The following is a 13,761-nucleotide window of genomic DNA, read 5'->3' as shown; positions in this document are numbered from 1 at the left end:
AATTTCACAATGTAATGTGTGGCTCTTGCGCAGCTGCTGGTCAGAGCCACTCTATGTCACAACACAGTATAAAGGTATTTATGGAAAACAAGATATTTAGGCATAACAAAAATGTCCCATCACTAGAAATAACAAAAACACTGAGCGGTACCTATAAAATATGACGGCACCATCATCACAGATGTAAAGAGGCCAGACGTTCAGGGTAGAGACTTTAGGGTTCCAGTCCAAGTCCTGGTGAATGTCGAGGACAGAAATGTCGCAGGGGAAAGTTCCTCTACCCTAAGGAAGAGACAAAGGAATGAGAAAACTGCGCCCTTGGCCACGTTTATGGAGCTCTAGTCTCCAGATGCAGGCATTCTCAGGGACTTACCTTGACAAATTCAATATCTTCCAAAGGAATTCCACTGATTTCAGAAAGCTGGAAAAGGAAACATTTTATAAGAGTTCATTTCAAAACTAAATTTGCTTAGAAAAGTTATTTTCCTTTTATCCCACGAACATAGAAATAGCTTCATTTTTTCAGTTATATCTTTGATATAAAAAATTAGAAAAAAAAGCAGAATGCCATGTCCCAGAAATATCAACTTAGTATATTCCTTCCAGACCTTTCCTATGCGTATATAAACTATATACACACATTTCCAAAATACGTAAAATTATACTTATGAACTATCTCCATACAATAATTGTATATAGCCATTCTCTTCAATAGCTGAACAATAGATCATTTTATTTCCTCTTGATGGATAATGAGCCTGTTTTTAATTTTCCTAGTTACAATGCTATACTATATACCTTCAAGAATATCCTTTCATATTTCTGCAAATATTTCTTCAGACTGAATTCTTACGTGTGGAACTGCACATCTGAAATGCTGATAAACGATGCCAAACTGAACCCTAAAAAAATTATATCAATTTAACCACTTATCACAGGTGTATGATATTGTCTGTTTACCCCAAAACTTGATGTCTCAAGGTCTTTTTCTTTTTTCCTTTGCTGAGGAATATTGTCCCTGAGCTGACATCTGTGCCAATCTTCCTCTATTTGTATGTGGGTTGCACCAAGTGGGGTAGGTCCACGCCCAGGAACGGATCCTGGGCTGCTGAGGCGGAGTGTGCTGAACTTAATCACTAGGCCACGGGGCCAGCCTCTCTAGGTATTTTTTGAATTTCTAAATCTTCACCAATTTGAGGTGAAAAATGCTATTACTCTTTTAATGTGTATTCCTTGTTCTGTGATTTGTCTATTCATGTTCTTTGCCTATTTTAACATTAGATTGTTCACCTTTTTCTTATTAATGTAGTAGCTCCTTATATATTATAGACATCATGTTGCATATATTTTTTTCCCTTTCTTGGATTTTACCTTTGTTTATGGGTTGTTTAAAAAAATTTGGGGGCGGGGGGCACTGTGCAGAAGATTTAACTTTTATGTGGGTCTTTCTCTTCTTTTTTAACTTCTACCTAGTATTACACTTACAAATATCTTTTCCTTTCTGGGATTATAAAAATATTTTCATCTAGTACATTTATCATTTTACTGTATTTTTTATATAAATTTAATACATTTAGAAATTATTTTTGTGTTTGATGTGAGGAAATAAATTTTTTTCCCAAATGCCAACTAGCAGTTCTAGTACTGCTTATGAATAATTCCCCTTTTCCCAAGAGATCCTTAAAATTCCCACCTTTAAAATGCAATATGCAAAAGAGCCCTTCATTTCAGTTCCTTTTTGAATTCTATCTCATTTGGTTTTTTTAATACATACAGCAAGTTACTTTAGTAATTTCTAACTAATGCTAACTACTTAGGACAAAGCTGATCCAAGTAACAGAAAGTGAGGGTCCACTCCTGGATGGACAGAAGCCAATGTAATTTTTCAAAGCATCAGGAGCCTGAAGAAACGATGAGTGGGTGACACAAGGTGTGGCAGAGACAAAGAAAGAAAGGATGCCACATCAGTGTTTGGCACTCGCTTCCTAGGCTCTCTCTTATGCAGCACAGGGAAAAACGTGTATTAGCTTACTTGTGTAAAAGGAATTTACCTTCTCTCGCAACTCATCAACACTGCTGCTCTCCAACACGACCTCCTGGAAGGGATCCAGCTTCATCTCTGAAGGCCTCCACCGTCTGGACAAGACTGCAAGCTGTGACATGGATTTCATCTTCTCCACCCCTAGGAATATGCAAGATTAGGCCATCATTCTATTTTCTCTAGAGGTTCAAAATTTGACTTTTCCTGTATTGCATGACTAAACAAAAAGGTTTAAGTGTTATTCTTAAAAACTGGGCATTATCCCAAGGAGTTTTTGAGAAGGAAATATTTGCTCTCTTCCGTCTGGTCTCAAAAGATAATTAGCACTTTTGCAAGCCCTCCTTCCATCAGGGCTCCTAACTCCACTCCCTCCTGACTCTTGCCGGACTCTGCTCTGCCACCTGCTCTCTCCTCTGGATCTCCAATCTCTGCTTCTCTGTTGGCTACCACCCCCCAATCCAATCATAATCAATCATCTTCACTTCGCCTTCTTTTTTCACTCAAGCTCTCATTAATCCTTCTCTTTTCATTTACTCCCAAACTGACTGATCCTGCAAACCCTGTTCAGCTGTCACCTTTCCCTCTGGTGTCCACACGAGCAAACTGTACTGACGTGGTCCTTAGCAGCTATCATTTTGGAATTACGGGTGTGCAGTTCTGGTTCTCCCATAGAGTGTGTGCATCTGGAGGGCAATCACTGGTTCTCATTCATTTCTGTGGCACCAGAGATTAGCAGTGTGTGGTAAATTACAGGTCATAAATGTTTCTTGGATTTAATCACATGACTCATTTCTCACTCAGCTAAAACACATACAGTCAAGCATCGCTTAATGATGGGGATACTTCTGAGAAATGTGTTGTCGGACGATTTTGTTGTTGTGCGAACATCATAGAGTGCACTTACACAAACCTAGATGGTATAGCCTACTACACACCTAGGCTATATGGTACTAATCTCATGGGACCACCATCATATATGTGGTCTGTCATTGACCCAACACTGTTATGTGGTGCATGACTATACTGAAAGGATGCTGATGCAGGTGCCCACCATCCAGTAACATTTTCTGGCTAATCCATCTCTGCTAATACATACTCCATCCTTCCTATGTGACTTCTATGTCCTTCTTGATGTCTTCCTGGCTTACCCAGACAGTCATTCTTCTCTAAGGCCCCAGACACTCAGAGAAGGAATTCTAATCTGGAGCACCTGCCTATACACCATGGTAGACATGTCCTGGTTGTTCCTTGTTTCTCTAGTTAACTTGTCAATTAATCAGAAATTCAACCACCAAAATTTAAATCAAATTAGATCTGAAACAACCTAAAATAGGTGAGGTGTTGGTATTATTGAACTTTCTGAAAACTATCATAATCTTATACAAAAATATCCAGGACTTATGACCTTTTATTCAGTGGAAAAAGAAGGAAAATCAAAATCTTTCTAAGCAATAGTAAGTCACAAAAAAATACAGAACTAGTTGCTTCCCTTGATACGATCTCCCCAAAGCCATTTCTTCCCCTACAACTTCCTCCAGAAAACAGTATTTTAAATGTACCAAGTTCATCATTAAAACCAGAGGCATGATAGACACGAGTGCTCTTCTAGGTCACTGTTAGGAGTTGAGTTGTGTCTCCCCAAAGACATGTTCAAGTCCTCACCCCCAGGACCTCAGAATGTGACCTCATTTGGAAATAGGGTCGTCACAGTGAGAATCAAGTTAACATGAGGTCACTTGGGTGGGCCTTAATCCAATATGACTAGTGTCCTTATAATATGAGGAAGTTTGGACACAGACAGACAAGCCTACAGAGAGAACATCATGTGAAGATGAAGGCAGAGATCAGGATGACGCATCTACCAGCCAAGGAACACCAAGACTGCCCACAACCCACCAGAAGCTAGGAGAGCAAATTCTCTCTGGCAGCCCTCAGAAGGAACCAAGCCTGCCAACAACCTGATCTCAGACTTCTAGCCTCCAAAACTGAGAGAAAATAAATTTCTGTTGGTTAAGCCACTCAGCTTGTGGTACTTTGCTGTGGCAGCCTAGGGAAATTAATATAGTCATTGTTTTCGAAATCGCTGATAAGTTATCAGTACCACATCCTCAAAATAAAATAAGCCATAATGAAAAAAAAAGTAAATAACAAACATAGCTAAGAAAATATTAGCAGAATTTCCTGTAAAAAGTACTAAAAATACAACTTGAAATTGCAAATTCTCTGTAAGGAGGAATTAATCTTCTCAAAATTACAGAAAAGAAGAAATATTTAAAAGGCAAATGGGACCCAGAGAAAAGATAGAAGAAACTCATGATTTGATAAAAAATTATAGGCTTCTATTAGTTTTAGAGCATTTCTAACTGATATTTCTCCACAAAAATATTGATTAATACCATCAAGAACTTCAAGGAAAACCTCCCAGTTGCTGGAAATATTAATATCTTCTTCATAGATATGATAATCCAAAAAGACAGTGCCAGGATTCTTCCATGTTTTTTTCCTTAGACGAAACCTACAAATGTGATAAGACATTTAAAACTACTTTAATTCGAAATTCTTAACTTTAATAAAATTACACGAATCTGACATCAAGAAAAAATGAAGTACGCTCAAATACAAAAGTCAAATGGTTAGTTCATTAAACTTTGGAGAAAATATAGTGAAATGCTCCCAAGACTTCACATTTAGTATCCTACAGAGGAAGTTCAAACAAAGTCTAATATTTTTGCTTAGTTCTATTAAAGTACTCTGCAGTACTAAAATTCTGAACAGTACAGGAATTTTTAATCCTTCTGGTTTTAGAAAATCACACCAATCCTTGTCAGCCGCCCACAGTCTTTCTTCAAGCTGCTGGCGGCACTGTAATTTGTACTCTACCTGTCAATGCTGAGCTCTAAGCCACATTGCTCCCTGAGTTGAGGAATTAATTCCTCTTTTGATTGCCGTACAGTCATTCCTTTAGCAAACACAGCATCGAGCAGAAACTTGCATGGCTGGGAATACAAACATAAACAATCAGAGCCTGAATTAAACTTTAAAATAAGGATTAATAAGACATTTTATTTACACTTTGTAGTCTGACAGGGGCCTGAGTTTAGGGGCCTATCTCCTTCCTAGGTTCAGATCTTGGCTCTACTACTTAACTTTGCTATCTTGGGCAAGTTTGCTTCATATTTCTGTGCCTGAATTTTCCCATCTGTAAACTGGGGACAGTGTCTTCTCACAGAGTCATTGTGAAGACTAAATAAAATAACACATTCATATTTCCCTTCTTATAATAAAATGATCACAATTTTGAAAGAAAAAAGAATCACTTTTATGGACTAAAATGAGGGAAATGCAGACTAATTCTCCAAATACATTCATGATTTGTCTCAAAAGAGACACAGTCCCCACAAGCCCCAAACTTAGAAGAAACATATCAGTCAAAATAACTGCAGTGGATCACATGTAAGAGAGAGGCTGGGTGCCTTATAAATATTTGTTGAATTTGAATGAAAACGTTTTATGAAAAACGTCTCCCCTTATTTGCTATGTGGTTTTCACATTTGTCTAGGTCCTCAATAAGATGTTACAAACATCCTGAAAACTGGGTCTCTGCCTTATTCTCCTGGGTATTTGCCACAGCCTTGTATATCACAAGAACTAAGATATTTTACTTATTATTGCCAAAACACATGGCCTGTTTAGATCCTTAATCCACCATTTACAAGTTGTATGACCTTGAGCAAATTACTCAACTTCTCTGTGCCTCAATTTCTCTATCTATAAAATGGGAATAATAAATAGTTCTTATCTCACAGTTAACTGATGAGGATTAAAGGAGCGAATACTGGCAAGCAGTTGGAGCACGTGGTCAACACTGGATAAACGTCTGTGGACTATCGCCATGATGCTCTGAATGCGGGGCGCACTCACTCTCCCCGTGCAGCACTACACAATCATTCCCAGAAAACCAACACCAGCAAACCCCTTTAAAGGCAGGAAATTACTGCCTCACTTCAGAATTTGTAGCAACACTTTAGAGCAGGGCAATGACAAAAAAACGGCCCGAGGCCCACCTGTATCCACTGCCTGTTTTGTAAACAAATTTTTGTGAGACATGGCCACTCCCCATTGGTTCCTGTACTGTCTGCGCCTGCTTTTGTGCTACAATGTCAGAACTGAGTAGTTGCAACAGAAGCAGTGTGGCCTGCACAACTAACAGATTTCCTAGAAAAAGTGTGCCGACCCTGCTTTGGAGAAAGAGAAAGAAATGACTAGTAATAAACCTCTGCACTGTATGTTTTTAATGACGACCAAGAGAGACCTTACCGTGCTAAGAGTCTCACGTACCTCTTGCTCATTGACTAGAAGCTGGTACACTTTAACTCGGTACTCTCCTTTCTTAAGTGCTCTCCCCAGTCTAATCGTAATCTAGAAATTAAAAACATTTGTTTTTCAGATGGTCTGTCGCAGCAGAATAAACAACCCATCCTCACCCCATCTTTAGTTTGTTTTCCAAAATTCTCTAGATTATGGCTCTTTGAGAACAGGTCTATCTTTTACCTCTGACTCCCAGCACCTAGAGCAGTAACTGACACATAGTTAACACTTCAATGTTTGTTAGATGAAGAAAAACAACAAAAAAAGCCAAATAACTGCTAAACATCAAAGAAAAAGGACCCTTTTAGGGTGTCTATTTCACCTTACTTGGAAGTAGTGCAAGATGTTCTCAAATCTATCATTTAAAACAGACTCTAATTATTCAAAATTATTGTAATCAACCTTATTGTCATCTGAAAATGACGACAGGGTCTCATTCAGGCGGACACTCTCAAACTCTTGATTGCTGGCATACACTCGAAAGACCTTGAAGTGAGAGGACAAAACTCCAACAAAGGGCTCTAAGTGTTGTTTGAAAGCGGCCAGAGTAATTCTCTTATCAACGTGCACCATCAACCCTAAGCACAAAACCAAAACAAAACAGAAACAAAAAGGTGTAAGACGACCTCTGAGCATGAAGAGAACAGATCATATACTTATCACACTGTACGCAGGAAAAAGCACCCCTTTTCAGTTACTCATATCCAACACTGAATGGACAGAAACAGACACTGACTATAGGATAGGGATGATCTGCCGGCTGCACATGTGCTGACAGTGCAGTGTTTTTTTGTTTTTTTTTTTTTAAGGAAGACTAGCCCTGAGCTAACTGCTACCAATCCTCCTCTTTTCGCTGAGGAAGACTGGCCCTGAGCTAACATCCGTGCCCATCTTCCTCTACTTTATATGTGGGATGCCTGCCACAGCATGGCATGCCAAGCCATGCCATGTTTGCATCTAGGATCTGAACCAGCGAACCCTGGGCTGCCGAGAAGCAGAACATGCGCACTTAACCGCTGCGCCACCGGGCCGGCCCTGCAGTGCTTATTTCTTTATTTGACTGCTGAGTTCAAAGCGAAACTTCTAAGAATCCTTTTCAAATACACACAGTCTAGTTCCACTGGACTCTGGCCGTGCCTCTTCTGCTTCCTGACTGGCTATGAGCCCCAGAGCAAGTCCCCAGCTTCTAGACCTCTACCTGTTCATTTGAAAAACGGACGTAATAATAGCACCCCCCGCAGTACTGCAGTGTGAATTCAGTGAGGTAAGATATTTACCATGCTTTTAGCTCAGTGCCAGATATATGCTAATTGCCTCAAAAACTGTTAGTCTATCCAGTTCTGGGATTTCTACTAGGAAAAAAATGTCAATACTAGCACGTGAAGATGTCTGTTTTATCACGTGGTTGGACTGTAATAGGAACAGTGTCTAAATGGATCAGAAGTTTCCATCTCCTTCAAGCTTCAATTTAAGCTCTTGGCATTGTAATAGGATTATCTTTAATGAGCTTAATTTTTTCTAATGCTTCTATTTTAATCTTTTGTCCTTTATTTTCTAAGCCGCTCATGAGCATACTTCTGGAATATATCTATTTACTCTGGTCTTCCTATTCTAGTAAAGAGCAAAAACTTTACTCATTTTTCTTGCTCTTGCAATAGGCAGTGCGGATATGCGAGCTGCCACGCCGCCTCAGGCCGGGCCCCTCTGCAGCCCTAAGGCTCTCTCTAGGGTTAGCCTTGGTTTGCTGTGAATGTTACACCAAAAGTCAGGGATATGACCCTAAGACGCTCGTGCTTTATGTTCTCAGGTCATCCCAACTCTTAGGTTGATGAATTTTTCTGGGTGGATTTTTTCAAATAAATTAATGTTCATTTACTGTTTTCCTGATTATAAGACACAGGTTCACTACAGAAAATGTGACAAGTACCAATCAGAAGAAAATATAAACAGGGTAATAAATTTTACTATTATATATACCTTTTGAGGCAGCATTTCTTTTAATTTGTTTAAAATGTCCATTTCTAAGCTTTAAGGAGTGCCCCTAAGTATTAATCATCCAGCTTTTGGCAAACAGGTCTTTATTTACGTCATCTGTCAAGGTACTGAATTTCTTGAGGGAAGGGTATAATGAAAGAATTACTTGATTAGAAATCCGAAGTCTGTGGCTGGATCTGTTTTGCCGCTTCAGTCTGAGAAGCGGCTGCAGGGCGTCATCCAGCCCCCCTGGGCCTCAGGTCTCTCATGGGCTCATTACACTAGTCCCACTGATTGTTACAACAAAATTCTGAAGTGCTACTCAAATGCGAGCTATTACTGCCATTTTGGTCTCTCTCACAACTCGTAGTAACGTTCTACCACAGGAAGACACAAACGGGTTTGCTTATTGATTTAGCTCAACATGGTGATTAGGACCGAGTGGTTCCGGAGCTGGACGGCCTGGCCTGAATGAATTCCTGGCTGCTCCGGGTACACTAGACTAGTAACTCTGACTTCTTAACTTCTCTGTACTTCAATTACCTCTATTAGTAAACGGAAAAAACAGTATTTACACCTCATAATGTGTTTTTGGATCAACACATGTAAAACGCCTAATACAGCCCTGGCAAAAAGTGTCAGCTTAACTGGTTGGCTATAATTATTTTATAGTTTTAGAGCTTACCATTGTACCATTTTTCCTATCTACCTCTTCAAACTGAAGAGTTCAGTCTCTTTACAGTGCAACCTCAAAATATCTTTAGGGTTTTTCTTCTTCTTTCCTTTTATATATTTCTGGGATGAGGTGGTAACCAAAACTGTATAAAGAGATTTCAGTGCAAAAGCACTACCATTTTTATTACCTTGACCTTCCTGTTTATACCCAAGGGGCTGCAGACCACAAGTCGGTCACACTGGAAGAGTATTTTCAGAGGAAGGTCTATAATTACTCCCTGAAACAATTCCTGGATTCTAACGGCTTAAAGACCATTACTTTAAGTGTAGTTTGGTTAGTCCCTAAATGAATCGCCTATACTGTGCACAGAATGTTACTCTTCAGACATCAAATTCTTTGTTATTAGACCTTGCCATGTCATCCCTTTGAAGACTGTATTAGGACTCGTCACCCACATGTCGCAGGCACCTGCTCTCAGATCACTGAGGACTGTGACGAGCCAGCCCTAGCACAGACCCCTCAGACACCCGGCTGCTGGCCACCATCCTTGCTCCTCTATCTCTAAGCCAGTTTTCTAAACATGAAAAGGCATTTTCCAGGGTTTTCACTTTTTCTTTCCCAACAAGCCTTGTGTAAGCCTAACTAAATTGTAGTAAACGGTTTCTCTTCATCACCATGTTTACCATTTCAATGAATGCTAGTAAATTAGCCCGCTATAAATTTCCAAAAAGGTTAAAATGGCCAGCAGTCTCCTTTTTAAAGATGTCATTAACCATTCTAAGATGGAAACGAGACTCTTCAGACTATAATTCTAAGCATCCCCACTGAATTCTTAAGGTTGAGACTATCATGCAGTCAAATTTTCAGCGCATGATTCTAAAATCAACCACTTAAAAGAAATTTCTAACCTTTTCCTAAAGAGGAGCTACTTTTAATTTCTCCAACGCCCCTGAATGGGTGAGGATGGTGAGAAAGCAGAGTAGCTCCTGGCTACTTTTCCTTTCCTAGGACTGAGGAAAGTAAGGAACGAACAAGACAGCACTTATGGGGTGGGGGAGTACATACCAGGCTTACAATCAGAATGCCTGAGCTTGATCACAACAGTGTGACCTCAAGGCAAATTATTTAAGCTGTTTGAGCCAGTTTCTTTATCAGTAAAAAGTGTCTATCAACATTAATTTCACACAGCTGTTGAGAACTAAATGAGATAATGTAAGTTAATGAGCCCTGTCAGGTAAGAACTCCATAGAAATTGAAAGTATGATTATAATAGAGTTTCTGTGTCTCCATTTAAGCCCACCAATCCACATTTTCCCACTTGAGTTTCTGCAAGATATATGTGTAGCTGTCACATGATTCCAGCTTTACTTGGACCTGGATAGTTAAAACACAAATTTACGTATTTTTACTACTGATTTCATAATTTCTACCACTTCCTTTTAAAAGACAAAATTTTGAGAGTATAAGCATCATAGCATTTGTGGTTGATTGTGCGCCTTCTCCCCACTGGATGAACCACAAGGCTGCATCCCAGTCATCTCTACTTCTAATAGCCACAGAGGGCCTGGCACCTAGCATACATTCAGGAAATATTAATTGGGTTGTTGACCAATGGATGGACGAAGAGTGGGACTCTCTTCCAAAGGTAACAGGAGCAAGTGTATTCAATCAGAAGACTTAAATTCTAGTAACGGTTCCACTACTTTCTACTGTGTACTTTGGGCAAGTCATTCATCCTCTATGAGTTTCAGTTTTCTTATTCGTCAAATGAGGATATCAATGTTTGCTGTATTAATCTTGAGAAACTTCAAGTGAGAACAAAAAAGTGTTTTGAAAACTAAAATATACAAATATAAGGAGTAATATTAATATTTGCCTTGGTGAAGACTAATGCAAAGTATTTAGTTTTTCAGCTATGTCCCTTTCATACTTGAAGAAAGATTTTTTATCTTGACCCTGGCTGTCTTGCTAATTCTTTGGCTGGTTTCAATCTAACGTTTTATAAAAGTTGTTTTATACTAATTTTAATGTTGGTGTGCATTTGTTGTTGTTAACCTGTCTCAAATGCACACACTGATAGATCTCTTCCACCTTTTTGAGATTACATAATTCAGACTTTCTTGTTTATACCCTGCCTGGAGCTTACTTCAAAGTATCAACTTGAAAAAAAAAAAAAAAAGAGCCTCTTTCCTTTCTCTGACTTTCCCCGTCAGTTATGGACTTTTTAGGGGTGTGGGAAGGACCTGTTTGCATTGGGGGATGGAGGAAAGGGAGGGGATGCACAAACAAAAATTTTCCTGGGCACTAAATATCAGCTTTTCTAAGGCGTCTAGTCTTTTTTTTCTTGGTATATTATTTACTTTTTAAACTATTTCTTAAATTTTTACTTATTACTTTTATCATAATTCTTTCCTTTTTTAAAAAATTCTTTTTTACTTATCTCACTAGAGTTCTGACGTCATGCCTGTCATGGGTCTGACGTATCTAAGAACACTGGTCACCATAACCACATCAAAAATGAAAGCAACGGCGACAGAGAAGACTCATGGTTCAGCAAGCTACAGGCGGTCTTAGAATGAAGTACCTAACTCTTAGCTGATTCTTTTCTTAACTGAAAACTTAAACTGAGAAAAAACTGACGCTGCTTCAAGGAGCCTTTTTCTGTTCAAGTACATACATTTGTGTCCTTCCCCAGAGCCTGCATCTGCAGCATAGGGCTCTGCTTTGAAATACATGTACTGTGTCTCGCCCCTGCTCTTGCCACTCTCATCATATTCACTGTCAGTTCCAGAGTCCTCTTCTGCTGTATCCCACGTCTCTTTTTTCCCTTCATTTGCTTTAGTTCTTCTGCTACTCGTGATGCTGTGGGAATCAAGTCCATTAGCCAAGGGGATCTGAGCGTTATCCGCGTTGCACAAAGTATCACTGCTATGACTGGAGCTGAGGATGTCACTGTCCACTGAACTTGTACTCCTGTCATTATTCACATCTGAGTCAGATCGTTCTTCAGACTGAAAGTTTTCAGGATCAGAGGTTTGAATATGCTGTTCAAGGTCTCTGTTCTCCACCGATGCTGAGGAGTCCCTCTCATTGAGAGGCGATTCGATGTTTTCAAAGTCACTTGTCTCAGTACTTTTGCTGCTATCCCCATTCTCTCCATCTTGCTGCTGCTGGAGTGACAAGCTTTTGAGTTTTTCAGTGCTTTCTTCTAGAATAGCTTCCACAGACTTCAGGCTCCCCACAGGCCCTTTGACTCTTTCACAGTCATCATCCACATTACCAGAATCGCCCCCTGCTTTCTGATATGCTGTCCTTTTGGAATAAGATCCTGGGGATTGCTCAGGTAACAAAACAAATAATCTGATTGTATTTGCATGCCGATCCAGGAGTTTCCATAAATGAGAGTCTGTAAAGGCCATCTGGTAATCCAAAGTCTCTGAACTTTCAACAAACACCTAAACAGTAAGGCAAAGGGTATATTACATCATTAATTTTAGTGACCTTCTCATTCATCATAAGAGTAACATCACATCAACACACGACAGTGCATAATAAGTTATAAAATTTGGGATGGTAATGTTTCTAAAGCTCACGTGCACTGTTTTTGGAGACTAAATAAAATAAATATTCTCTTCATGTCTCTGTAATTAGCCATAAATTGTGCTATGACAGACGGGACACACACACATACATGCAGATATCTTGTTTATTAGATTGCCTATTTTCAAAAATTTTTGCATTCCACATCTTGCTCTTTAGGAAATCAAAGCTTAGTATGAATATAGATAAAGAAACATGGATAAGAACATCTTGGGAAGGCAACATCAAAATGCAGATTGTAGAAAAAGTCTAATGGACAAACGACTTGGTTCTACAGCAAATAAACTGCACAGAAACAAACAAAACACGCAGGGGAGCCTTCAGATGGAAACAGTCTGGAGAGAGACATTATGGACTTTATTTGGATCCTGATTGGAACAAATAAATCCCATTGGAAAAAAATCTTGTAAGATTATCAGGGAAATCTGAACACTGACTAGATACTGCTTGATATTAAGGCATTCTTGTTAATTTTTTAGGTGTAATAATGCAATTGTGGTTACAGTTTTTAAAAAAGATCTCATCTTTTAGAGATATACACTCATGTTACTTATAGATGAAGTGACATAATGCTGGGGATGTTTGTCACATAATCTGGGTGAAGGAGGTGGTTAAACACAGACGAAACAAGAGTGGATAAGTGTAGAAACTGGGTGATGAGTACATGGGGTTCACTATACTATTCTCTCTACTTCTGTGTATGTTTGAAGTTTTACATAACAAACTTTTTTTGAAAAAATGAAATGAATATACACAAATCTGGCAATCATGAATAGCATTTTGAGTTGAGAATAAAAAGATCATTATCATTCAATCAATATTACACATCAGGACTTACAGCTAACCATTTAAAGAAAAAAATAAAGGCAGATCCCTCCCACTCCTTACCCTAAAACAATATTAGGGTGGATCAGAGATTTTAATGTTACCCACACAAGCACTAAAGTATTAGAGGAAAATAGAGGTAAATAAAAATTACATACTAGGATTAATAAAACAATACTAAAAAAGGTTAAATGAGATAAAAGACTAGACTGCACCAAGTTGAATGAGACTGGAAAAGGGGATAATAAAAGAGGACAAATAAGGAAATTTTGGATGC

General features: G+C 38.9%; 1 protein-coding gene across 3 annotated transcripts in view; it reads right to left on the bottom strand.

Annotated features, from left to right (window-relative positions):
- Positions 1-13,761, bottom strand: part of USP47 (ubiquitin specific peptidase 47) — a 111,472-nt gene that overhangs the window by 1,273 nt on the left and 96,438 nt on the right. For all 3 annotated transcript variants that reach the window (XM_070491122.1, XM_044751617.2, XM_044751615.2), the window contains 8 exons: positions 11,737-12,514; positions 6,812-6,987; positions 6,380-6,460; positions 4,922-5,037; positions 4,438-4,556; positions 2,052-2,182; positions 374-421; positions 152-282 (listed from right to left, as the gene is read on the bottom strand). In XM_070491122.1, the coding sequence (XP_070347223.1) occupies positions 152-282; positions 374-421; positions 2,052-2,182; positions 4,438-4,556; positions 4,922-5,037; positions 6,380-6,460; positions 6,812-6,987; positions 11,737-12,514 (1,580 nt within the window). The remainder of the gene's footprint in view (positions 1-151; positions 283-373; positions 422-2,051; positions 2,183-4,437; positions 4,557-4,921; positions 5,038-6,379; positions 6,461-6,811; positions 6,988-11,736; positions 12,515-13,761) is intronic.

This window comes from Equus asinus, chromosome 20 (genome assembly GCF_041296235.1).
Source record: "Equus asinus isolate D_3611 breed Donkey chromosome 20, EquAss-T2T_v2, whole genome shotgun sequence".
Classification (NCBI taxonomy): domain Eukaryota; kingdom Metazoa; phylum Chordata; class Mammalia; order Perissodactyla; family Equidae; genus Equus; species Equus asinus.
This window is presented reverse-complemented; position numbering and strand designations above follow the sequence as displayed.